Source organism: Rhea pennata, chromosome 4, assembly GCF_028389875.1.
Source record: "Rhea pennata isolate bPtePen1 chromosome 4, bPtePen1.pri, whole genome shotgun sequence".
Lineage (NCBI taxonomy): Eukaryota > Metazoa > Chordata > Aves > Rheiformes > Rheidae > Rhea > Rhea pennata.
This window is the reverse complement of record NC_084666.1, coordinates 43,477,559-43,504,970: the sequence shown is the minus strand read 5'-3', so window position 1 is coordinate 43,504,970 and position 27,412 is coordinate 43,477,559. Positions and strand designations below refer to the sequence as shown.

General features: G+C 34.3%; 1 protein-coding gene across 2 annotated transcripts in view; it reads right to left on the bottom strand.

Moving 5' to 3' along the window:
- The window catches only part of FSTL5 (follistatin like 5), a 277,012-nt gene that overhangs the window by 92,508 nt on the left and 157,092 nt on the right, over positions 1-27,412 (bottom strand). For both annotated transcript variants that reach the window (XM_062574720.1, XM_062574718.1), the window contains exon 6: positions 366-532. In XM_062574720.1, coding sequence (XP_062430704.1) covers positions 366-532 — 167 coding nt within the window. The remainder of the gene's footprint in view (positions 1-365; positions 533-27,412) is intronic.

The window sequence follows — 27,412 nt, the reverse complement described above, 5'->3', positions numbered from 1 at the left end:
CCTCCTTTCCAGGAATTAACAGGAGTTTTTTACACTGTACAATACTGATGGTGTTTTGGGCTGTGATTTTGTCTTCATGTGCTTCTTTTTTTTTTTTTTTTTTTTTTTTTTTAATGACTGTTCTGTGAAACTTGTTTTCTCTGTATTTCAGAGAAACTTTCAGAGCACTGAAGGCATGATTACACAGCAAAACAAAAAAGGATTGAGTTTTGCAAACATTTCTTTGTAAGTTCCTTTCTTTATTTTTATTTATCTGCAAGCGTGTGACTAAAAACATCAGGACTAAGGAGCTTGTTAAATAGCACTTTTCTGTTCCTTATGAAAAGTTTTGATAACATCTATTTAATGACTGTTGTATTACTTACATTGATATCTTCCAAATCCAAGTTATTCAGAATGACATTGTTCCTCTTCCAGATGATGGGAGGTCTCAGAGTGCCCTGAATCGCACAGCTTAAGACAGCACTTTGTCCTACTGTCGCTGCAGTGGTGCTTATTTTTTGATCTTCTGGCAGACTCAGCTGAACCACCTCTGCAAACGATACATTGTTGTAATGTTAATTTGCATACAGTTCCATAAGGTTAATTAGCATGCACTTTTTGTACACGAGTAATTTAGAGATTTTAATTGGAATTAAAGTAAAGAGAACTTCCAACAACCACAGGAAGGTTCAGAGTATTTCAAATTAAAGGTCAGCATGACATTTCTATTCAACTGACTGACAAGTATCACCTTATAGGAATGGAAGCACTTAACATGAATCCCAGAGACACGGCTATAACAAACACGACGGGCTATACCCAAAGATAGACATCGGAAGTTATTTAATTGTTAGGGCAATGCAGTATAGTAGTCAGCGTCTGCACTTGAACGGAAACGAGAGTGTGGTTGTCGGAGTCACGCATACGAGTTCATTTTCAGAAAAGTGAAAATGTGAATGGAGCTCAATGCACAAAATCTACAGGACAGAGATGGAAATGAAAGGGATAAAGTGAATTCTGCATTCATAATACAAAAAGAAAGTATTTGCTGAGGTTTCCGTACTGGTTTACCATTTTTTTTTTTTTTAATATGGTTTTTGGAGAGATTATTTTTTGGCCACTGTTTTGATAGCTTTTTTTCTCGGTATCGATGAGAATCCAGTTTTGCAATTAAACTGGTATTACTCATCTCTTATATTTCAGTGTCACGAGCATACTCATTACTCATGGCCATCAAACACATCAGTTTATGTCATTTTCAGAAAACAAATTTAAAATAATTTCTTAATTTTTTTCTGGCCAAACATTATTCCTTTTATAATTTGAGACATCCAGAGTAAGAATAATAAATAGTTAAAGTACCTTAATAAAGCTCTCCTAAATACCAAAAATAGAGCACTCTGTAATATAAATTCTCAAACCGTAGTATCTGCCAAGAAACAGCACAACTATGATGGAATACAGCACCTAGCACAAGTACAGAGTACAGCACTGTAGAACAGGGAAAGACAAACCTGAAGTAAGAGCACTACTTCACTTGAAATATCCTGAACTGTTTCACCACCTATTCTTTGCTAATAATAAAGTATTTTACAAAGCTTTGTAAGCCACTTTTGATTTATTTAGCATTACCTGAAATATCTTACTATAAAATATCTGCAAATCAGTAAATTTAGGGGATGAAGTTCCAAAAGTGTCTCTCTGGAGTCAGGGAGGGAAGGGGAGTTTCTCTTTTTTGTGAGTTTTTTCTTTTTGGTAAGTATTGCTAACCCCTTTAAAAGCAAAAACATTAAGAACATGTGCAAATAAATTTGTTCTGCATTGATAAATGAATAAGAAAACATTAAATCAACATGAGAAATCTGAAATGTTTTGACATTCATAGCAAGTTCATAGAAAAAAAAAAAAACAATATTGGCCATGAAAAGTACGTGACATTTCTAAAATTAATATCAATGCAGTATATTCAAACTCACTAATATCTTGTGGGAATGAGGACTATCTTTTGTATGGTATTTGAAATATCAAAAAAATACAATTATAAAACAATTTAATAAGTAAAAAAATAAAATCAAGAAAATGACTGAACAAATTATAATTCAGTATGAATAAATACAATAGTAAATATAAACTGTACAACCTTTAAAGGAAAAGTATTTTAATTTTAATTTAATGAAATCTTTGTCATACAATTTTGGAACAAAATTATTTGATGCAAAGGCAAGTAACTATTTCAAAAATACTATTAGTAGAGAATTACTCCCAGTCCTTTCAAACTAACATTATAAAGTATATCATCCTCCATTTTTCATTGCCTCTGGAATTTCATATAGCAAAAAAAAAAATACATAAGCTCATGAACTACCTTTGTATGTCTACATCAGCTGAAAAAAGCTGAAAAAAATGAGCAAATAACAAGAAGGGAAAAAGAAAAAGAAAAAGGGAAAAAAAAAAAAAAAGAAAAAAGCTATGTGAGCATTCCTTTTAAACCAAAGAGAAAGATCTAGTTTTTCATTTTCAGATTTTTTCGTATTTTTGAGTGATCATTCAAAAATTCTGGCATGTACAATAAGAGTCAGATAATAAATACTTTCTCTGATAATCCATAGAGCAAACAGCTCTGAATTTAAAGGGAGGCCATTCCCACGCTGCAAAAATCACTTGAACATTTACACAGAAAGGTGTACACATTGATTTGATTTGATGATACTGCATACAGTGAGCTACAGAAGAAGGAAGTGTATGTGAGGCTGAACAGTTGAGAGTTGTCTTTTAAACTTCAGGTAAGTCTGATTAAATACAACATCTTAGAATTCTATCTTTGTAAGGATTTTGTTCTACTAGGCAGAAGAGGTATAGAAGTTGAAGGGGTTTAACATGATACCTGCCATGTAATGGACCCTTTCTACTTGACTTTGACAGCCTTCCAAATTGCAATTCTTCAGCTCAGCTGCTAAAGCATGAAAAATCTCTGGTTATCTTATATTTCATTTTTTAAATTAACTACAAAAAGCATCATGAATCTATTCTCTTTTAATTATCAAATCAGCTTTATATGAGACATTAGTCTTTTGATTATAGCAAAACAGCAGCCTATGAGCAAGCTAAGATTCTGTTACTGTTTTTTAGTCTCATGAAAGCAATACTTTGTAATTAACACAATTTAAACGACAATATATTTTGTTTTACACCCCCACCCCCACCCCATGCAAGCATAAAAGAAGCATTTCAATAGCTCCAGGAAGCAAAGCTTTGTTGCTCTATAATTAAAGAATAAAATCAATGTCTCAATTTTCAAGCAGAAATGGGACCAAAAAGGCTTATTTTTTTCTTTTCCAGAAGGAACTTTCTATGACTCAAAACTCAGTGACGCTGCTCACTAGATACATGCAAATGTGATCGTCTCATTATTTTCTAACTAGACACACTATGTGACAAAACTTGCAACACCAGGAAAAGAAAATGAATCGAAAATTGTGCTGTTGTCTGGAGTTTTTAAAATGTACTGCATCCATCTGATGATTTATCCAATCCTACGGGACATGATTCTTCGGCGATGCTGAATCTAGGTGACAACCTAGATTTCCTGAAACCTACCTGCACGAATAGCAAAAGATTCAAAACTTCTGACAGACAGCAATTGCCAACGCTAATATTTTGCTTCTTTACAGAATTCACTACGCAAACATCTCAAAAGGAAGGTAAATATTATGAAACTCATTTTATAGAGGGGTAATTATTTGCATTTTCCAAAGTCACTGTTTAATTTAAGATAGTCATGAAACAATGCTCATAAAATGAGCTTTTGCTGTTGGACCCCCTCTGAAAAATGCTAAACTTCACATGATAAATTGAGCTACGTAATTCAAAGTCTACCAGAGATGGAAGTCTTTTTTCAATTAACTCAATTATTACTGTGGATGTCTGTATGCAGAAGGCCAGTAGTCGTCTATTACAGAAGCAGTTACCATTTTTTAATCAAAACACAACAGCAGAAAAGGGAAGAGTTAACAAATGTAATGTTTGCCCCCGTAACAAAGATGGTATTCAGAAATCAAAAAAGAGAGAGCAGTATTACTATATTTTGTTGAAACTAAACAATTCATTTGATTCATTAGATTCATCGTGTTCATTTTTAACTGCTTTATATCTATTTGTAATCATAGCCTTGCCTTAGAGAATAACAATCAAGAAGAAAGAAAAAGTTATAATAAAAAAATAAAATGATAATACTAATTTTGCCAGAAGAATTACCTAAAAAGATTTAATTAATTCTCAATCTTCAATATGATATATGTTAATAGTCCATTTACAACTTTTAGCATCTACCCCTATTGTACCAAAGAAGCTAAATGCATAATTTTCTAAAATTAAGCACAGTGTCACACCTGGAACCAATCAATGTACTGAAGTGTTACATATTTGTTAACAGTTATAAAAACAAACACTTTAATAAATATACTGGAAGTATTGTTCCCCTCAAAGTATTGAATATCACTTAAATAAAAACCTTCATATATTATGCAATTATGAGCAATAATTTAAATGATTAATTTTTCTAGAAAAAAGTTTGTGATGGAACTGAAATATTTTTTCTTATTTTCTACAGATAAATCTGCTGTGTATATTTGCATTTTCTTAAAAACCAACACCCTCGTTCCCCAGCCCAAGGAGGGGGAGTACCTGGAGCAGAGTTCTTTGACAGGCAACCCCCGAAAATCATTGTTAATTAACTGACTACAGCGCTCACAGCCCAGGCTATGATAGCACATAGGAAACAGCAGAGCTAGGCTCAGGAGCTACGAGATGCATGAACCATCTCTTCTTTCCTCCCCCAAAGGAACGAACCTAGCTCTGAGAGCAAGTTCTTTCTGCCACACAGTAACATTAAAAACATGCAGGAAGCTGGTTTTAGCTTATAGTTTGCTGTTATCAAAAATGTGAAAGGTCTACTATGGTACACTGTATTAATGAATGTTGTTCATTACCTGGCTCTTTCAGGTACATCATCAGGTCAGTAAAGACTTTGAGTTCTAAACCACAAGAAGTTACCGATGACCAACCAAAAAAAAAAAAAAAAAAGGAAGGACCCAAAAATATTTGGGTCTGAAAAAATGTTAGGGAGGTTAGGGAAATCAGAAATAGTGAATCCAAAGTAAATGTTAAACGTTTGGAAGACATTTTATAACATTAACACTGCCCAGGAAGATAAAACTCTTGCTGAAGGAGCTCAGAAATACTTGACATAAAAAATGTTACTGTTTTAAATATAAGACATCCCTGTGCTGTTGAGCGATGCACATTAGATGGCTGAAAAGCTTTGGCAGATTTCATGGCTGCTGCAGCCATTTCGCTAACTCCTCTACCCTTCATTCTGCCAAACAGTCCAAAGCCAAGCTCTTTTGGTTCCTCCCCTTATACTTTTCCCTAATAATCTGATCACTTATACTAGATCCAACTCCAATTCCTCCTTCTTGAAAACAGATGAACTAGAACTGTACACAACATTTTGGATGAAAAATGTGCGATCTATTAGCTGATTCATATCTTTTCTTGAGTGACTTCAACCAACACATCTGAAGAATGCAGTTGCCATTTTCACATTGACCTCATCCGGCACCTCATGCTCAACCCATGACTGACAAGTCCACAGAGCTCTCCTCCCCTGCTGTTTCCAATAGATGAATTCTCAGCTTGAAGTAGAATTTCTTACTATTAGCTAAGTACAGGATCTGCTACTTTGTAACATAATGTTTCATCTCATTTTTACTGTGCCAAATTCAAAGGTTGTTTATTCCTCTACCATAAAAATCTGGTATTTTTTTTTATGTTGATGATGACTTCCAAATCTCAGTCTTTGAAGACTTCTCTTACCCTCCCCTCTTTTTTTTTCCTGGGGGTTGGGAGGAGGGAAGCAGGGAGATATCTTTGAGGAAGATATTACAGTATTGCAAATGATGATCAATTATCAAACACTGATAGAGCATCAGAGCTCCAGTTCTCTTCATTTGTCAGATGTTTAGTAACCAAGTTATGAAAAATAGGGAAAAGGATTTTTTTTTTAAAGCTGGCATTTTGTGAAAATATCCCAGCAGTAACAGGGATAAATCAACAACGAAACATTACTTTAGTCATTATTTCTTCAAAGAATCATACATCTTGGCTTGTCTTTCTTTGTATAGTTAAGCTATATCAATATTCTTGCAAGCTAGAAGATAAAACAGTATCACTATATTTTTAAAACATAGCAGATAAAGGTTAGTGCTAGAGAAAAAAGATAGTAATAGCTGTGTGATGCTTTGATCCATCTATTCATTTTCTTAAACCTTAGGACAATGAGCTTCTGCCCAAAACATGAAACATTCTGCAAAGCTCTAAAACAACTTGTTTATAAAAAGAGCTGGTACACTTGAAACTCTTTTAGTTTTCTGAAGAAGATAAAGAATAGGTGGTATAATTTGGGGCTTTTCAGATCTCTCCCTACTATGAAAAAATCACATCCCTAACTCCCTTCATGACCCAATATAGTCTGCAGGCACTAAACATTTTTACAATACCCATTCTCGTCGGGTACTGGATCAGGCTAATAGAGGAAGAAATGTCAATATGTATGACATTTCACATGGGATTGAAGAACAGGTTTCCTATGACCAATTTCATATGACCAGCCACTAGACCACTTTGAATTAAAGTTTTCAAAAGATAAGAAGTACATGAAGATGTTGTATTTGGACTTCATATACTACATAATAATTGATTACCTATTACAGGGAGGAAGACCTTATATAATTGTAGACTCTTTGGGTTAATTAAATTCCATTAACAAATGTATAATTTGAGTCTTCTCATCTACTTATGTAAGTTTTACGTATTTATTCACAGCAGCCACAAAACACTTTTTTGTCTAAACTAATGAACATTATGTAGACTGGTACTCACTTTCTAAAATTAAGACTGCATTAAGCCTGTATTTATTTTGTTTGCCTATTTAGAATGTAATTTAAAAGCAATCAACTTTTAAAAGCATGTAAAGAAGCCTTTTGTCTATGGCCTACAGTACGCTTTAAGCTTAAGGGATAGCATATAAAATCTAGCATAAAGGATCCTAAATGAGTGCCTTTCCAGGATAAATTTTTGCCTTTTGCTCTGCTACAGTAAACTGCCAGGTCTTTTTTTTTTCCAAAAGTACTCTGTAACTACAGGGTATTTACAGCTACTACTTTTCAACAGAATATGAAATGTTCTCTTTGTTCTTGGCTCTGTTTCCAAAGTCATAAAAACCTGTAATGCACTTAAAAGTAATTAACAAATTAAATAATGCTTAGAACCACCAAGTCTAGACATAACACTTTTAAGGAACTTGCAATGATGAAAAGTAAAGAACGAAAAATGCCACAAAGATAGAAAGGATATGAAGTTTGAAGCACAAAATGCTTACTACTAGGAATTTTCTGAGCAGTATTTTTCAAAAATGTCGTATCAACAAATGCAAAGGCCTTGAAATCAATCAACAGCTGGATGTATTCCACCAACAGAAAACTCCAAAGAAAGAAAGTTCTCAACAAACACCATCAGGTGTTAATTATTTCAGTTAACTGAGGAAAAACATGAATTTACTGCCATTTGGCTGTGGCAAGTCTTACCACAACATTTCCTGATAGCTGAAATGCAAATATTTAATAATTCTTTTCATGATGTCAAGCCTATCTTCTCAAAATGATGTAAAGAGAGCTTTTCCATCAGCTTCATTTTACTGTTCTTTTGAACCAATTTAAAAATCAGCAACAGTACCATGACTAGATTTGTCAGCTTAGAAATTAAATGATGCAAAAGGGTTTCATGTTTTCATATAGCTCAGACTAGTTTTAGCATGTTAGGCTGAAGAAAGTATATCAAATTTCATTTTACAGTGCAATGAAACTACTGAAAAAATGAATTGTCTTTATCACTTTTTTCCCCTATAAGCTTAGAGCAATACACAGTGCATCTGAAAATAAGCATTTATACTTCAAATAAAGGAAAAATACATAAAGACTGGGAGGCCAGGACTCAGTCTGTCCAGAGGCTGTATTTCACAGCTAGTACATTTCATCAAAAGAAAGATTTTTAAAGTTACTTCATTAAATCAAGAGGTTTTAATGAAAAAGTGATTTTCCTACAGAAAAAATATACTATTATTTCTGAATAATATCCTTCTTTGTCAATTCATTTGCCACAACGAGACAGCACAGAGCCAGTACAAAGCAGTATATAGAGCCCTGATGACCCTGAAGAAATCCTGCTCAAGCAGAATTTATATCTCTCAACTAAAATCGATCCACATGAAGAATTCAGCTGTGACAGCAAGTAGGTGCAGTCTTCCAAAATTTGCTAAGCTTATTGCTTATTAGTATATAAAAACTGGAACACAGACATAGCAACACTATTTTTCCCCTACAGGGAACAGTGAATATATACTGTTCCATACCGGTATTTCCATGCAGAAATCAATTTGATGTTTCATAACATCAGAGTAGTTTTCCAAAGCCAGGCAACACAGGAGACCAAATAAAGAGAAAAACTACTTTACAGTATCATATATGCATGAGTCCCAGGTTGCAAATGTATTTCCTGCTTTGAATTTGTCATAAACAAATTATTTTTGTATTTAAGTATAAGAATTGAAAGTACGAAAAGTAAGGTAACATGGTTACTAAAAAAAAAAAAAAATAATAAAGCCATTTAGGTAAGATGCCAACAAAGGGATCTTTTTCACAAGGCAAACTCTCTATTCATTAAATGAAAGCCAAAGAGCTGTATTCCTGCTGACTGAAAAAACTGATACTGATGATAAAGTGAGGCAGCTTCTTTCCTAAACCTAGAATAATAAAAAAAAATAATCAAAATGAGTTAAAATATGGAGAGAATTTAAGAAATGCATGATGTAGTACTTTCATAATCAAAGTGTTGAAAATCATCAATATTTAGAAATCTGAGAAACCTATTAAAAAAAAAAAGAGAGATCTGTTCTCATAATGACTTTAACCAGACAAAAAAATTACATAAGTAGCTTTTTCATTATTACTTCACATTTTGGCTGCAGAGCTTGTGTTAAAACTGAGGAGGTCCTATTTCAGGTGTTACAACCAGCCTAGCAGAGCTTTCCGCTGTTCTATTACTGTAACAACAAAAACTCTTAACAAGCTTATCACTTTAATTAAAATATATTCATCTTTCATTTTGCTGACAAGAAATTTGAAAATAACTTTTGTTGACAATTACAGTCAACATTAGAATAGCTCATGTTTTTATAAACTTCTGAGGAAATCAATTCCATAAATTAATATAAACAATTTAAAAAGCACAAACTTGTCTGAAAACAAGCTTTAATTTTAATGTTGGTCAATACAATATAGTAAAGCATAATTTATAGATCAGGCAACATTTATTTCATGGAGGAACTTTCTTGAAAAGATAAATATTACGCAAAAACCTACAGTTTCTGTTTCCAAATCTGGAATACAGTATTCTTTATTCAGATACCTAGGCACATTAAGAATGTTTCAAGTTTTAAAAATAAGGAAAAATAAAGTAAAATATCTCATATGACTTCATTTAGCACCAAATACCTGTATGAACTGAAACTGTAATAATTTTCATCTTCTAATTGTATTAGCACCAAATTATCATACGAGCAGATATCCTAAGGGTATCACTGCTTAAGTAAGTAAAAGGACTAAACAAACTATAGAAGTTTATGTCATAAACAAGTAGAAAAATGTATGCATTAATAAAATCTTTAAAGCAAAGGTCAATACTTTTTAATAGTTTTCTTTGTTTAGTGCTAATGTCAGCTTTTCCTGCAGTAGACTCAGAGCATGCTCCAGAGACATGCATTTAGAAAAAAAGAATTATATACATGTATATATACACACAAACATACACACACATATACACATACACACTGTCTTTTAATTGTGTTAATTACAAAGTATTGCTTTTATGAGGCTAAAAAAGAACCAATGCAAGATTTTAGCTTATTTATAAGTTGCTGTTTTGCTAAATTAAAAGATTAGTGTCTCTCTTATACGAAACTAGTTTGACAATTACAAGAGAACAGATGATGTGATGGTAGTTTATTTAAAAAAAAAAAAAAAAAAAAAGTAACTAAAAAGAACCAATGCAGGATTTTAGCTGGTTCATAGGTTAACTATTTATACATTTTAAAGTTTTGTTATGTAATTTGAACACAACTTGCTTCACTTTTGGTTCATTCACTCATTCTCCAAACACATTCTGGTCTAGAAAATTCTTTTTAACTGAACTACTGAAGGTGACTCACCACTTGGTCTTCTTTTTATTAACTTAATTAGACTGAGACCTTTCTGTCTCTCACTGGAAGGCACTTCCTAAAGTAATTTTTACAGATCTCTTCTATGTCTTCCTCACTTTCCAACAACATCTTGTAAGTTTGGTTATCACAACTCTGCACCATATCCTCCTACAAAAATAAGCTGTGAAGGAAGTTTCATCTCCTAAACCCAAAGCCACCAATATAGAGATTCTGTAATCCTTCAAAGGCCTCTAGTGTAAATATTAGGTGCATAAATTATCAAAGGAAGACTATATCTAGAGATAAAATATCAGAGAACTAATAGCATAATAATTAATCATTTGACTTCCAGTGAGCACCATCCTGATATAAGTGTCCTTTCTCATTTTAAATTAATGTTTTGTTTATGTTTCAATCTTAACATGAAATATAGCAACCATTACAATATCTATGAAGATATTAACTCCACCATAAAATATACTGACCCTAAAGAAAGTGATAGGGGTACAAACAGTCCAACAAAATCTGGTTCCTTGATCACTCTTATGCAATAAACAATGGAAAAATTATTTCTTTTTTTTTTTATGTTTAATATTTTAGCGTATTTAAAGGAATGAAAAGCAATCTGATATTCTAAGAAGGCATTAACAATCTGACCAGGGCTTGCTTCAGTTTTATAGCATACCCAAACACGGAAAGCCATGTTCAGCTCTGTATCAGGGGACTGCAGTCCTTGGGATGACAGGGGGCTTTGAACCTCAAGGAAGAAATGCATCCATCCCTAATGGGAGAAGAGCAGCTGCCTCCTGTCAGGCTGCAGAGACTTTTCTAAGTACAACGTGACAGACACGGGCTTTTCAGGGAGACCTGTCTAGGCATTCAACCTCCCATAAGAAGATGATGGCTTCTGCCACACGGTTTCAGAAAACCTGGGCTGAAGTTAAAGTAAGGACTTAAGTATTCGGTCAATGAAAAACAACAACACGGATGCAGTTTAACAGCTGCTTTCAAGTGGGATGCTTTGCATTGACAGTTTCCCTATTCAAAATCTTCACATCTGCCTTATAAAGAGGTAAAATGATCTGGAAAAGCAAAGGAAAAAGGATAACTAAATCCCATAAAAACATACATTTCTCAAACAAAATGTAGTTTAGGAAATAATGTTTTGCACAACACTCCTTTCTTCATTCTTCTTTACATGACAGGAATGCATGATGCCATAGGAAAACATGGGGTGACTTTCCTGCTCCTTGCAACCTTAACTCAGATCCTTTGAAGAAAGCTTCATGGAAGGAGATCAACCAAGTTTTATTCTTTTCTGCTTGAACTTTTCCCTCTCTTCTGTATCATCAACTCTTTCTTGGTTCTTGTGTGCCAGTCTATCCCCAAGACACACAGAAGTAACTCCAATGTGGAGGAACGGCTAGTCTACTGACTACCAAAACCTTCTGGAACCTGCTTTTGTAGGTCGCAGATACAAACAAAAGAAACTATATTCAACAATGACACTTTTTTGCTAAAAACAACCAGGGAATTTATTGAATTATATTCTAACAAATCGCTCTGCTGAGAGCACCTGTACTTAAAAAAAAAAAAAAAAAAAAAAAGTGTATTAAGGCTTTACTTTGAAACAAGTAACATGAACGACTACTTCATTTTGGTCCTCAGACTGCATCATGACTAATAGACCATTAATCATTCTCTTCAGTCATACATGCAGTAAGAAACAGTCATATCAGAATTATTCCTAAATTTTGGAATATATTGTAATATTTTTGCTTGCTGTCTTCACTACCTGAGACTTAAGAAAGTTTACTGCATCCTATCTAAAAATAAGAACAAATCTTTAGCTTGCAAATATGCATCTAAATTCAGTACTGCATAGCTGATTTAGATCAAATAAAAATCTATTCAATTTTTTCTCTCAGAATTATGTTTATAAAGGTGTCAGATTCATCAGCTATTGAAGACACTTCTGTAATAAAACAGAGATGGGCTTCACCTGACCTAGAAGAAAAGCAGGGTGCCACATAAATCTAAGAGATTAGAAATTCAAAAGCTGTAGAGTGGAAAGAGAGACATGGAAATGGGCTGCTCAGGATGCAGAAATTAAAATTTTGTATCTGTGGGAGATGAACATGTTAGAGGACTTCAAATAGGATACGAAGCAGAAAGGAACTGCTGTTTAACTCGGGTGACAAAGTAAGAACCAAAAAGTGGTACACGCACTCCTACACAAAATACAAATAGTCTAAGATTGAAGACAGAAATGCCCTACATTAAATTAAGACATATTAGGCACATCAGAAAACGGGTAGAATGAAAACAGCCACAGGAACACTGTGCTACAGGAAAGTCAAAGTAGTCTGAAGCGGTAAGAATGAATGCAGTCTGCAAAGAGTAGCTGAAGGACCTTATGAGACTGAGAAGCTGAGCAATAAAATGGTAGATAAATTGTACGGAAATAAAAGTGTTACACAAGCGGAAAAACAATCTTAACTTTGTATCTAAAGCAATGGGCTGTAGGTTGACTCCGCAGGAGTGAAGATAGATAGTTCCATAGACTTTGTCCTCTACAGTAGTCAAAAATTCAAATCAAAGTTAAGAATTATTACGAAAGGAATTGAGAGCAAGTAGAAAACGTGTTTGCCTCTATATAAATCCATGGCTTGTCTATATGAATAATAGATGCAGCTCTGGGTCCTCTGCAAAATAAAAACAGAATTGGCAAAAATTCAGAGAAAGAGAGCAAGGATAAGGGCACAGAAGAATTTAACTACGAAAAATGACTAAAGAGGCTAGGATTTTTAATCTTAAAAACAGGTTTTGCAAAATCATGACTGCCATGGAGATGCTGCAAAAGGTATTGATTGTTCATTATTCCTTGTAATACTGGAAGACCATCAAATTAAGCAAACAGGAGTCAGGTTCAAAATAAATGATAGTAAGTTTCCATCTTCAGGCAATAGATCTAAATATCTCTTATCAAAAGGACGTTACAGATTTAAGAAGCTGACATGCTCAGGAGAGACTGAACAATCACTCGAAAGAGTATGAGGGAAGTATCCTGTTCTTATTCTTCTCTAGGCATCAACTTAAATCCATGGTTCAGAGAAAGTACTGGGCTAGCTGGATCTTAGTCTGAACCAGTACCACCACTCTTACATTCTTACAACATGCTTCTTCATTTTACATGTAATTTCAGCAAAATCAGCAAATCTGATTTCTGAATTTTCCTTATAGTGACTACAGGCTCTAGTTTTAAGAGAGAGAACTGTAAACTAAACTAGAAAGTAATTTAGTTGTAACACAGCTTAAGTAACAAACAGTAAGTGTTACCTCCCAATTAGATTATCCTGCATTACTCAACAAGTGAATTAATCTTCTGATATTTCTGATTGTTCTTAACAGAGGGAGTCTTTGGATGTCAAAGCATCTTTCTGCACTTTTTTTCTCATACATTACAAATATTTGCTTTAAGAAAACGAAATGCAAATGATGGCAATACAGACTTTGAAAATCATTAATATTTTTACTATTTCTAAGTCACAAGCTAACAAAATTGAAACAAAATTGCATAGCTCATCATATATGTGTTTAATTGCCATCATTACTTTAATTAAATGTATTTCAGTTGTGATCTACATTGACTCAAACTATTCCTCGAGACCTAATCCTTTTCATAAGTTGCCTGCACAGAGTATAGCATGTGACAGTACTCAAGCTATGAATGATTGCCACAAGGACTATAATGATTCACCAAAGTCTTTATAAAGTCTTCATAAAAATCAATAAAACATATACTTTTACTTGCTAGGATTATTACTTTGCTTGCACTAGGACCATTATAAAATAGTTCCGAAGCATTGTTCATGGAAATATATGAGAAGTCATTGATTATTTATGACTCCCTTGCCATCATATGCAGAAATGCAGAATGTGTCTACATGGCTGTGGGCTGCATTTCATTTGCTATATCATGCTAGATGCATCTCATTGACTATATCACGCTAAATCAAGAATTACCAGTAGTGTAGTGCTGGATGCATTGACTGACAAAACAAAAATTTAACTGAGTTTCTCAAGTAACTATCTTATTACCATTACATTGTATCAATACCTGAACTAGATAGATAGACAGAGAATTGCTTTATGGACTGTCTGTAATATCTGCAGCGCAGATACAATTGCTGCAGAGTATTTCAATTAAAAACAGTAAGATTAGCTCTAATCCTTAACTCATTCCCACACATTTCACTCAGAATGAAAGTATTTATTATGTGCAAACTTCTCCAAGAAGAGGTACTGGAAAGGAATAATGTCTTTTGTCAATAAAAAATGTGCACAGAAAAATAACCTCTACAATTGGATGCTGTAAGAAAAGGAACTACTTTACAGAGCATCTGTAGCAATGTAAATCACTGCAGCTCCTTAAAAGCCCGTGCAATTATCTGATTCATGAACAGGTAATTGAATCAGGGGAATTTGTGTCTCCTAATAAGTGGATAAGATAGGCTAAATCAAAATACAGCTGTGAAAATGCATAAAATACAAGTTAGCAAAAATGACAGAACCACCAAAACAGAAGATTCAAATCTGTTGAACATGAAATGAACACAGTATCATAAGTACTTTTAAATAATTCAGATTTTATGAATACCTTGTAGATATTTCAAGCAATTTTAACATTTAGAACATTAATTTGCTCGTCTTTAAACCTAGTTATAAATACATTCAACCAATTGTACTTGTACAATTATACAATTAGTGGGTGTTTACCTCACATATACATATTTCCATAAAGATGAAGTGTAACATTTGTCATTCTGTTCTAGTAAACTCCTCTTATGTTTGCTATGCAACCATAAATTACTATGCTCTGTATTCTTAAAGGCACTGACATATATTTGAGTTTAAACATCCCTCAAACTTAACAATCCATTAATTTCAATTATCATGTTTTCAGACCTTGATAGTGTTCATGTTCCTCATAAATAGCACAAAACTAATGATAAATAAGAAAGTGAATACCTAATTTCTACACTGTTAATAGTTGCTGTTTTTACAAGCAAAAATATGATGCTTTAGTGACATATTTTTAGATATAACTATACTAATAGAAGTAATAAATTATATATTTAAAGCATAATCAGTTAACAAGCTTCTAAACTAATGAAGAAGCTTCATTATTTTATTGCATTTTATCAAGATCTAAAAGACGTTTGATGAGAAATAGAAGCCATTTTAGGCTGAGATAATTCTTTTCAGTGCTGGCCTACAGCACTAAAGAATGAAACTACCTACAGTGTTATTAGGACTGACCATTGTGGGTCGAATACTGCAAAGTGCGAAACATTCCCAAATCACACTGGAGTCAGTGAGAATGAGGATCTGCTTCGTCCAGAAAGTTCTGGACAACGCAGATGTACTCATATAGTAGCTTGTACTGATCTAGCACAAGTTAAATCAGTAACCTTAACCAGGCGATAGCATTTTCCTTTCGCTGTAAAAGATAGACAATTGACTTTGATATTACTGAAAACAACTGTTCCAGTCCATTTTTTTTTAATCTAAGAAAAAAACACCCTTTTTTGGTTAGGGCTTAGTTTTCTGGAAAAGAGATAAGATGCCAAAAACTCCTTCTTCTTTATATATGTATTTACCTATTTCCATTTAATATATATCAGATATGCTGCATACATTAAGCCATGCAATTTAGAAGATATAAGAAGGGAATAGTGTCCAGTTAAAAATCTCATATTGTATTTCCTAATGTTAATAAGACAAAAGGAAAAATGGAAGAAAGGAAATTAAAGTTTAAAGATATTTCACTTCCTAAATTTTGAATTAAGTATTCCTATTTGCTACACAATTACAAATAGTGAAAACTGGGAGCAATGCAAAAGGATCCCAACCTATTCCGGCATAGTGCTACATATATGGCAACATTCATGGCACTTAAGGAAGCAGTTTCTTTTAATACTAAAATGTTATTAACTTCTGCATAGCTGACGTTCAACTAAGAATATCAAAAAATGTTGTTTTTAATTTAATGTACAGTTTCAAAACCTCAGTGCTTACTATTTGCATGTATTGAGAAAGGATATGCATTTTCTGGCATAAAAGCTGCAGCTTCTCTATACATCTTTACCCATTAGGATGAAATATAAGGGCCACAATGGTAGGACAACAAATTTCCACTTTACTATGCAGAGACTGTTAGATTATAATGTTGAACAAAATTCTAGTTCGCTGAGGAAATTTAATTCATAAGAATTACATATTAATTATTTTAGTAAAAGCTATCATCTCCGACAGCCCAATTTTTGTTTTCTGCTTTCAGGAAATATTGAAAGTTATAAAGACACACCACTTAAATCTGCATAATGCTGCTTTGGAAAATAAAAAGGAATATATATATATGTTTTAAGTTTTACCTAATATTCTTATAGCAGTACTACAGGAATACTAGATAAAGCTGAATATATTTGGAACAGTATTGCTACTACTACTTACTGTAAGAATATTTAGAATAGTACAGCTAAGGATTCATCCTACATATTGGCTAGTTATAGGAACCCTTTAACATAACAGAGGCCAAACCATTCTTATGGGAACTTTTTCAACCTAGAGGAAAACACAAGCCAACAAAGCCAATTCATTAGTAATACGGCTTCAAAGCCTTGTGCTGCAGAGAAAATCAGTTATCTACTCCTGTAGCACTGATAACTTGGTTGCCATAGCCAATTTGCTAGGGGTGAGGAACACGATCCAAATTTTGCCCATACAGACTGACAGACTAGTGCTTGCTCCTTACAAAGTAGGATGGAATTTTACTTTTATGAATTTTCATCTCCTGGAAGAGACAGTAAATGAACCGGCGAAGAATAAAATCTCTCTCCCTCCTGAGACTACCATCTCACCAGACTGAAACTGCCTGTCCAACCTCAACATCTCCCCACAACATGTTCTGTAACCGATTTTACACAGCATTCAATGAATCCTGAGTGAAATTTCAAAGTTTGTGTGATGTGTTAAATTATATTCTTGATGCACGTGAAACTGTTGATCAGAAAAGTAGTAAGATATGGCATCCTACATCTATGCATATATAAAGCTGCAACCTTTATAGAATACTCAAAATTATAGAACAACAAATGTTTTTCTAGTCAATAAAGTTGTTATAAATGTTAATTTTAAAGCATGTTTGGAAAACAATCTCAGAGTAAATGAAATTGATTTTTTTTTTTTTGTTTACTAACCTATGACCATTCTTATTAATCCTATTTTAAGAGCTGTACTTAAGATTGGTAAGATGAAGTTAAAACAACTGTACACTAAAAATATTTTCAAGAAACCCAAATCACAGCAGTCCAGAAAACGTGATCAACTTTCCCACTTACAATGCCACATTATTGTCCAAGAAAATATCCCCTTAAATGTTCATAAGAATCAAGCTGTTCCAATCATACCTGTCATGATATATGATAATATGACATTCTGGAAATGACATCCTACTTTTCCAGTTTTTCTTATGGACGCACTTACTCACTATCCATCCACAGCACTGCAAGTCCCTGTTGACGTTTTCTTTAACATAGCTATTCTTACAGAAATAGTCACTTTCAAAAATCAATGAGAAAATGCCTTCTTTTTATCTTAAGACAGGAGGAGAGTATATGCTATGGGAAACCAGAGCAAAAACAAGGGAGAAATAAGAATGTAGTAGGCCTTGAACTAATCAGTGTACATAGTTAAAGAATTTAGACAAAACTCAGGGACTTGCAACTGAATGTGCTCATTTACTGTGCAACATTTAATACTTTATGCTTGTGTTCATTGTAAATTCAGCAGAGAATAAGTGGTTCAGCTCAGAATTTTGAGAACGAGAAGACTCTTCATAATAAAACTGGTATTGTTGGTAAATAGATCACTGGTTGCACTTAACTTGGCAGGTTCTCTTGAAAAAAAAAAAAGTAGTTCTTGTTATGCCAGTGTATTGTTAATAACAACTGCTGCAGAACTGGACTGAGCTGTGTGGGCTTTTTAAAACTACAGTTGTAACAGACAAGTGTATTATCTACATTCATTTCTAGCTATACTATTCAAGATCAGAGAAAAATAAAATAAAAATGTAACAGCATACTCTATCCTGTTTCTTTAGGGACAAGTGAGGGCTATTCTTCCTTGTCAAGTATAACAGCATCCCCAAACACTTCTCTGGTTTTCTTTATAGTGTGACATCAGCAGCAGCCTCCTTATCCACATTGTCAAGTCTCTGAACATCTTCACTTTGCGTTCTGTTAACCAGTATCTCAGCAACCCTTTCAAGACATTCTTCTAGACATCGGATATTCTCTACAGCAGAGCAGGGAGTTATACCAGCTTAATCTCTGGGCCAAAATAAATATAGCTGAAATAATTTTGTAGGTTCTGGAAATGCTGAATACTGTGAGATGTAAAGATGCCTTTGCTTTCCACTGAAAACACATCCCTACATCACTAGACTTAAAAGGGAGAGCAATGCACTCCGGAGTGACCTTATGGAGTTATGAGCTGTGATGTATCATGATCTTAACGGATCATGGTGCATCATGGATACATATGTGATTGCAGAGATACAACTTTTTTAATGAGAGATTAGTAGGCTCTGTCCAAACGAGAGTCTTTACTTCATTTGTTTGTTCTCTTGCTTGCATCTCTTCAGTTAAACTTTACAGTTTTCTAGGTTTTGTTTGTTTCAGAACAGAATTATCTAAAATACTGCATTTATTCACTTAAGTGTGGCGTTAATAATTAACCTAGGAGATTACATTCCAATTTCAGAATGATGAAGACAGAAAAAAGGGGTAAGTAGGTAGGGATAAGTCTACTTAATAAGACATTAAATGTTCCTCTGATGCACCAAAATTTGCCATGGGTGACAATCCAATTTCAGAGAAGCAAGAGGAAGCAATGTGATGGGAGCAGATCAAACTACAAACTCCGAGAACAAGTGAACTTGCAGCTGTAAGCAGCCTAAGCAAATGCTTCTGAATAGACCAGTCAAAGTGCCAATCACTAAGATAGATAAATCTCTTTAAAAAATAAAAATAAAACAAAAAAGAATACTTTTTCCAAATAAAATGCTTTGAAAAATGTCTATAAGTCAATGCAATCTGTTCCACTCAAAAGACAAAAAAGATTGCTTTTCAATAATACCTTCAAAGACTACATCTCTTCCAGAGGGGGGGAAAAAAAATCTATAAAAATGATACCTTGTGGAATGTAAAAGAGAAAGTTAAAATCCAACAGCCTCAAGGTTCTCCACAAATCTTTAATTCCGTCAAAGGATATTCCTTGATATTATATGTGTACTTGCAACCTTGCATAGGACTCTCATTTAAAAGAAGTATTTTGGAAGTCCCTCTAGTAACTTGAATTTAAAAAGTGTTAATAATTCTTTGCTTTTATCTGTATTTCCTTTCCGAGCCACACAGATAGGCCTACTTGTATTTTCTTCTATTGTTCTTAGTGTAGCTCCACTTTTTCCTTTCCCAGTGTCTCATCTTGCTCTTATGCCTTTCTTCATCTCATCTCCTCTTCTTTCTCCTCATCCCTTCTTCCCTTTTCATTTCTTAACTGCACTGCTCACGTGCACTGATTTTATCGCTCCCACCTGTGCTTTCTTAACCATGCTCAGGCACTATTTTTATACCATAACTCTAGATAGTAAAGTGAGCATTAGCTGGTTTCCTTTATATCTGGAATTCATTTATTTGGATTTATCACATGGTGGGGCAGGAGGGAAGGAGGAGGTTCACGGTTGCGGATGTCTCAGTGTGCTCAGAAATCATGGTTCTTGGAAACTCACCCTCGCCACTTCCTGCCTGAATTTAGACAGGACTGACTCCTTCTCCACTGTGTGTTCTTGTCCAGAAACAAGAAGGTCATGACAGTGAGCACAATTAAGTCTTATAGATAGTATTTTCTCTAGTTATTGTATTCACATTTAGATCTTAAACTGAACAATTCAAAGCATCCTTTTAGAAGGTGTTAGTGTAATGTAATTCTCTTTTTAACACTCAAAACACCAGAAATACATACAATTAGGGATAGAAAACATTGCATTAATTGCGTTTTGTATTGCTACTAAACTGCTATTTTGTTGAGATGAGAAAAAGGTAGTTTTCAGAACATTGATTACTGATAGATTATAAAGTTACTTTGTACTGATTTATATTGGCTAGATTTTTCCATTTGCGCACCAAATACTTAACAAAATAAATGTGATTATATCTTTCCGTGTGCCTCCTGCGGATGCTGCTCACCAAAATCCAGTCATGAATCCAGCAACGGGGTCCCCAGGGCATTCAATCTTCTATAAAGCAAAGAATCTGGAAACTGCTCTCTCGATCACTCTCCTCCGATATTCCTGCACAGCGTTTACCCAGAGAGCTGGAACTGCGTCCTGTTGTCTCTCCAGCAGCAAGTCCTGACATCTCTGGAACACCTTCATTGCTCCCACACACACTTTCCCAGCATTGCATCTAGGACTCTTTTCTTTTACAGTTTCTTCTCTTCCAAGTCACGCAGAGAAGAAGCCAATACGTACTGCAAGTACATACATTTTTTCCTAAGCTTCTGAACACTTCGTGCACTTTAATTTCAAGAATCCACAGATTATTAGAAAAATAAACTTCGTATCAGTTCTCTCTATTCCACATCATCTTTCCCTCAGAATCTGGGCTCAGGAAGAGAAGCCAACTCATCAGGCTCCAGGTGCAGGAAGTCCTCCCTCAATTTAAGCTGCTGAACATGGCAGCTGCAAGTGACTTCAGCCACATTCTTTTATACTTTTTCCTCATCAGCTTCTAATATAAAATAATTCCTGTTGAATAACAGTTGATAAATGACCGGTCTTGAAAAATGGTTCTCTTCGGCAACACTTTTTGATAAGTGCATTTGAAAAATAGATGAGAAAGATAGGGTGGGGAAGAGGAGAAATGATGGGAGAGGAAGAAAAAAATCAAAAATTATCCTCTGTAGTTTAAATTCAAAACCTAATATATCTGAATTTGCAATATCAAGCAGAATGCATAGCTCTACAGATAGATTCCCTATTCTGCCACAATGACACAGCTGTATATTAAGCTATTTAAGCTATCCTGGTTAAAAATATATCAGCTCTTACATGCTATAAAACGGGCACAAATGTTACTGAAATGAAGAAAAAAATCTACAGTTTTTCATGACTACCAAAAGCGTGAGGCAGGAAGTGCAGAAGGATCCTGCCATAAGAACATATGGTCAGAAAGGAGGTCCATCTAGCCCAGCGCTCTGACTGGTAATGGCCAATGGCAAGTGCCTGCAGGAAAATATGTATGGCAAGTATATAAGGATAACTCCCCTGAATTCCATTGCAGCACTCATCAGCATGCAACTGAAGGAACCAGAGGCAGTTTCTGTGGTAGCGACACTAAAATAAGGGGTCAAAAACAGTACATTAACTGGAAGGAATAAGGATAGGAACATAACACTAGCATTAGCTGGCCTGTTAGCTGAAAAGAATCAGAACTCCTACTGCCTTCACCTGAGGAGTTCCTTAATTTGGAATGGAAGAGGCAGTTTCCTGTGTGGCAGAAAAAAAAAATCAAGTACTGTCATCATAATACATAATAACATGTTTTTCAACACTGTTTAAAAATGTCTTTTTTCCTTATAAGAAAAAAAATCCCTCATGTCTAGGATTTTATAACATTTATGACCTTTAAATTAAAAACAAACCTTACTCCTGAGCTGAAAACTATCTATATCTAAGGACTCCATTTGAATCCTATGCTCTAAATCAATGAAAGTTAGACTTCAAAAGTAGTCAGTAGGTAACATCTCTAAATTCTATAAGAAATGAAACCTATACTATCAGAGGAAAACAGTAGTCAATATACACTACACATAATAACAGTAGTTATGACAACTACTGATTTATTCCAATGATATAAGCATAAAGTCAAAGGATGATTCATATGGTGCACAGGAGACCACCTATTCTCGAGAAAATCTGTGTCATCAGGGAAATCTAAACTAAAATTTTAGCAAAAACTCTTAGTCATCTTAAAATCAGCTTTTGTACTTCTAGTTAGCTCAATATCTTACTCTCACTTCTAGCCTAATTCCAGGATGAATAAGCAAAGCTTACAATGTTGAGACAAGACCTGATATTAAGGACTATTCTGCCTAATAAGCCCTCACAACTGTTCAGTTTCTACTTTGAACATTTTCAATATTTTTTTGATTTGCAGATCTCTACAAGTTATCCAGCTGCTGTGGAAGTTCTGAATAATGAACATAAGCTATGAACAACAGATTTGTTCTTCTCATCTAACTTTCACAAATCTCTTAGTAGTAACTTTATATCCAACCTGCCCAGCGTTCATGAAATATTTGTCTCACTGAATGGAATTCAGCCTTTGGAGGCCTAGCTATAATTAAATGCATTACACGAAATTCATTATGAGACAAGTATTTCACGAAAACTGAGACTGGTTGCTGATTTACAGAAACCAGGTAATGCCACAAGGTATTGAAAAGGTGATGTTGTAAAAAAACAGAAATAAACAAACAAACCAAAAGCAAAACAAACACCATCTGCCCCATACAGCCCTCCCTAAGCTTAAGGCATCTCTAAAAGACAGATTCTCATGTTTTGACACATTAGTGATCAAAGAACACTACAAAAGTCTTGTACATATATCTGAATTACAGTATGTTCATTTACTTAACCACTGCTAGTACCTTCCTATAAAAAAGTCTTTAAAAAAGCCTTCAAGCTAGATACAATTAAGAAACCATGATAACAAAAACTTTCCAATTTAAGTAATACACAAAAGACAAGAGTATCAATAAGCGCATAGAAGAATTAAACACTATATATTCTAAATCCTCACTGGAAATATATTGAGGAATAAAATCAAGTGTTGAGTCATAAGTCCAATTTTACATATTTAGCACATTACTAGCAGAAGAGTCACTCAATACTGGAAATCAGAAACGATAAAAATAGAATGCTAGTAAAGTTGAAAATAATGTTTTCCATGGAAACGGTGGCTCACGTAAGTATTCATGAGTGGTGTTATGTGATAAAAGTGATCTACTTGCTCATTTTTTGAACTTCAAATAAATTATGTTTAAATTATGCACACTGTGATGATGGCAAATTCAAATACAGACATTGATAATGAGTGAATAATAATTTTATATAAAATAACAAAAAAATTCAAAAAAAATGTAGGCAGCATGGATAAACACAGACAATGTTAACACTAAAGACTTCCTGCTGAAATGAAAAAAAATCTGTATTTACTCAGCTGGGTAGGGAGTATCTACTGGAATACCATGGATTATCTAGCAGGGCACCTGCCTAAAACTGAAGTCTGAGCTGCCTTCTACAAGAAATGACTAGCTGGATAGATAATGAAAGAGTAGCAGCTGTCATTTACCTTAGCAAGGCTTTTGACACAGTCACTTGTAGCAACACTGAGCCCAAGCTAGGGAGATATGGACTGAATGAGTGGACTACAAAGTGAGCAAGTAAATTCCTGAACATACCAGGCTTAAAGGGCAATGGTCAACATTTTAAAGCCTGAAGGTTGGCTAATTACGAGTGATTTCAATATTGAGGGTGATACTAACATCTTCTTTGAGGATTTGGGTGATGGGACAAAACACACCTGAGAAATCTTGCAGATGGCACCAAACTGGCAGGATCAAGGCAGGCTTCTGTAAGACTGCCCTTCAGAGGGACCTTTATAAGCAGGAGGAATGGGCTGACAAACTGTGACAAATACAGCCAAGATAAATGAAAAAAGTCTTGCACTTGAGACAGGGTAAGTCTACACAACAGTAGAGGATGGGAGTCAACTGAGTAGAAATCACCTTTGCAGAAAAGTATCCAAGACTCTTGTCAGATCACAGGATAAACAAGAACCAACAAGGAGTTTGGCTAAATACCTTCAGGAAGTGTTCTCTGACCTGCGCTCTGATTCCATGATCAAGCTGTGAAGGACTCTATGACAAATCCTGAGTTAGAAACAATAGCGGTAAAGATTGCTAAAGGCTGAGTGATCTAGTTTTTGTAGTCTAGTTGGATTTCTGGAAGGCTCTTAGTGTCCCTCAAGCCTTCTTCAAGGGCTTTTAAAGAGACAGCAGTGTACTTTTCAAACTCCAATGTGCTTTCATGGCCTACTGTGAGTCTAGGGAGCAGTATTATCACCATCATAATACAGGCATTCAACTGGGGCAAGGAAAAGATAAACTGTTCAAAGTGTTTAAGGTACTTAGGTTCCCAACATGACACTGTTCTTTCACTGGATAAGATTTTATTTGTTCAAAGTATAGTGTTAGTTAACTTCAGCCTCATCTCAGGGTGCTCAGAGCTTGTACAGATGAGACTCCTATTCTCAAAATGCATATCCTGAAAGTGAGGAACATGCAATTATGTCTAGTTAAACAATTCAGTTAAACTGAATAAACTATGTTAGGCTGTATGCATTATGCAGTTTAGGAGCTTTGATGCAAAAGCAAAGACAACTGTGCCAGTTATAGAGATGTGTGTTTACCATTAACTTCCTCTTTTTTTCATACTGTAATTATCTGCCTTAGTCATGGAACACTTTTAGCTTCAACAACAAAAGAGACAGAGGTCTTAACAGACAAAAGCTAGTTTTACTCTGTACTTCTGTTCCACTCTCCACTCTCTTTATCAAATTAGACAGGATCACTAAGGAATACGTGCAATGTTATAATTAAAATTTGCTTCATAATGCAATAGCAAAGCAAATAATGTTGATACCAATTTCTCTTTAACATCATCATTACAAGACTGTAATTATGAATTAGGTAAAAAGGATGATAATGAAAATCTCACCATGTAGAACTTTACTGAAAGCCTAGCTTGCCTGGCTTAGATCTTCAGAGGGTATACAAAACTCCAAATTAATCTAAGGGATTGTAGTACTAATAGCTACTGTAGCCACCGATCCCCCATGGGCAGCATGCACAATTCCTGCGGTGGCAGCCAACAGAAAACACTAAGCATCATGGCTTTCAATTTCAGGTGCTGAGGGAGGGTTTGCTAATTACATTCTTCAGAATCTTTTTTCTTACCAAAATTTCTTTCTCCCTCGACCCAACACTGCACAAAACAGCCTCCTTGCATGCATTGACTCTTCATCCCTTCTTACCCCCAGTGCTTTCTTTTATCTACTTGCTAGCTATTGCCATTAAGTCAACTGAAATTAGTGGAAGCCTCACCTGAATATCACATGATACCTGATAGACTAACTAACCAGCTGCTTGAAATGGTTCCGTTTATGCTGTGGACTAGAAAGCTATCAAAATGCTTAGTTACGCATAGAAGCCTATCTACTACAGATTGGTGTGTCTATTAGTCCTTGCAAGCTACATATTGCCCTGACCAGAACTCTACTTTTAACTGAAATGGTTAGTTTAAAGCTAACTCAGGTAGTTTCAGTCAACCTCATCACCTCCAGCATAAATATGCAGTACTTCTGCCAATATATGCTGCAAGATGCAATGAATTTTTGCAGGTCCTTATCTATTAAATCACTAGGAAGATCAGGACATAATGTCTCAATAATAATAAAGCATCTTGTTTTCATAAATAATGTATATCAACAAACATGACATGTAAAACAGTAGCCTACCAAGCTTGGTTCAAATACACAAATTCTATCATCTATAAGTTCAACTGGAGTCCCTAAGTTGACTCCATATAACCTTTTAAATCTCTGCGGCATTCTAGGTACTCAGCTGGAAAGCAGTCTAGACCACAGCAGTATTAAACACATTAGCATTAGACACAGATACTTAAAAAAAATATGAATTATCATTTGAACATCCTCTTGATACCTTTAATATTAATCGTAACACACTACTATATCTGAAATTCTGTATTGGCAGCCGCAAACGTGAAGATAAAAGGGCCTTGATTCTCAGTGAAAAGGCATGATCAAACATTCCAGTCAATAAGGTATATCCTGAAGTAACCCAAGGTAAACATGACCACAGATGATATTTTCTTATTCTATTTTTCTAATTCAACAGTTAAGATGAACCTCAAAACAACAGTAAATCTAGACAACCTGCTTGTAATGCAGCCTTGATGAAGAACAGTTAAAAACATCATAATACTGTATTACTCAGAGATGCAAAATCAAATATTGTTATATGCTATGCTTGTTCAAATACATTAAAAACTGCATGATATCTGCCTGTAAGCAAATAAGAGCAGAATTTGGGTAAAAATGATCAGAAGGGTAACATAATTTTAAAAGTATATTACTTATACTGTAGTGGCCACTAATACTACACTCATCTAATAATCTAGGTTAATAGATTCCTATTATTAATCTATCTATATCACTACTTATTTTTTCTTATTTTCCTCTTGATAACAGATTTCACAGGAAAAATTTATTTGTTAATATAGCATTCTGTCCTAGGTCATGTGCAAGTGTTAATTCAGTCAGATAATAGTGGCAATTGGTTTTGACCTTATTTATCACAGAATATCTTGGTGAAATTGTTTAACCAGATTAGAAGATTCATGCAAAAATCAATTTCCGTATATGTTTGTTGTGTTTGCACATGAATAGTTCAAGTAAAAACATTTTATTTAAATATTAAGAGTTGACATAAATATTTTCAAGTACTTCTACTAGTATAGATCCAGATTTAATGCTGCTTATGTTTACTGCAAATACAGATGCTGAACATCAATACTGCACACTTGCAGTTACCTCAAATGAAACATTTGAAATGCAGCAGCTCAATCTACAGAGTATTTCTGGAACTAATCAATAATGAAATGGGAATTTTAAGAGAAGAGTTGACAACACCAGTAACTCACAGTTTTACGCATGGAGGTTTCCGTTTATAAAATATAGTAATTTGCCAATTTTATTTACTGCACAGCTTCATTAAATTTTTAAATTTCAAAGTTTCTTGCCCAGAATGGTAACAGAATACCTAAACATTTAAGCTATCTAGACTTATCCAAAGTTTTAAAACAAACTGACTTTATTTATAAAGTTTTCTCCTCTTCCAATTCTGTCAGGA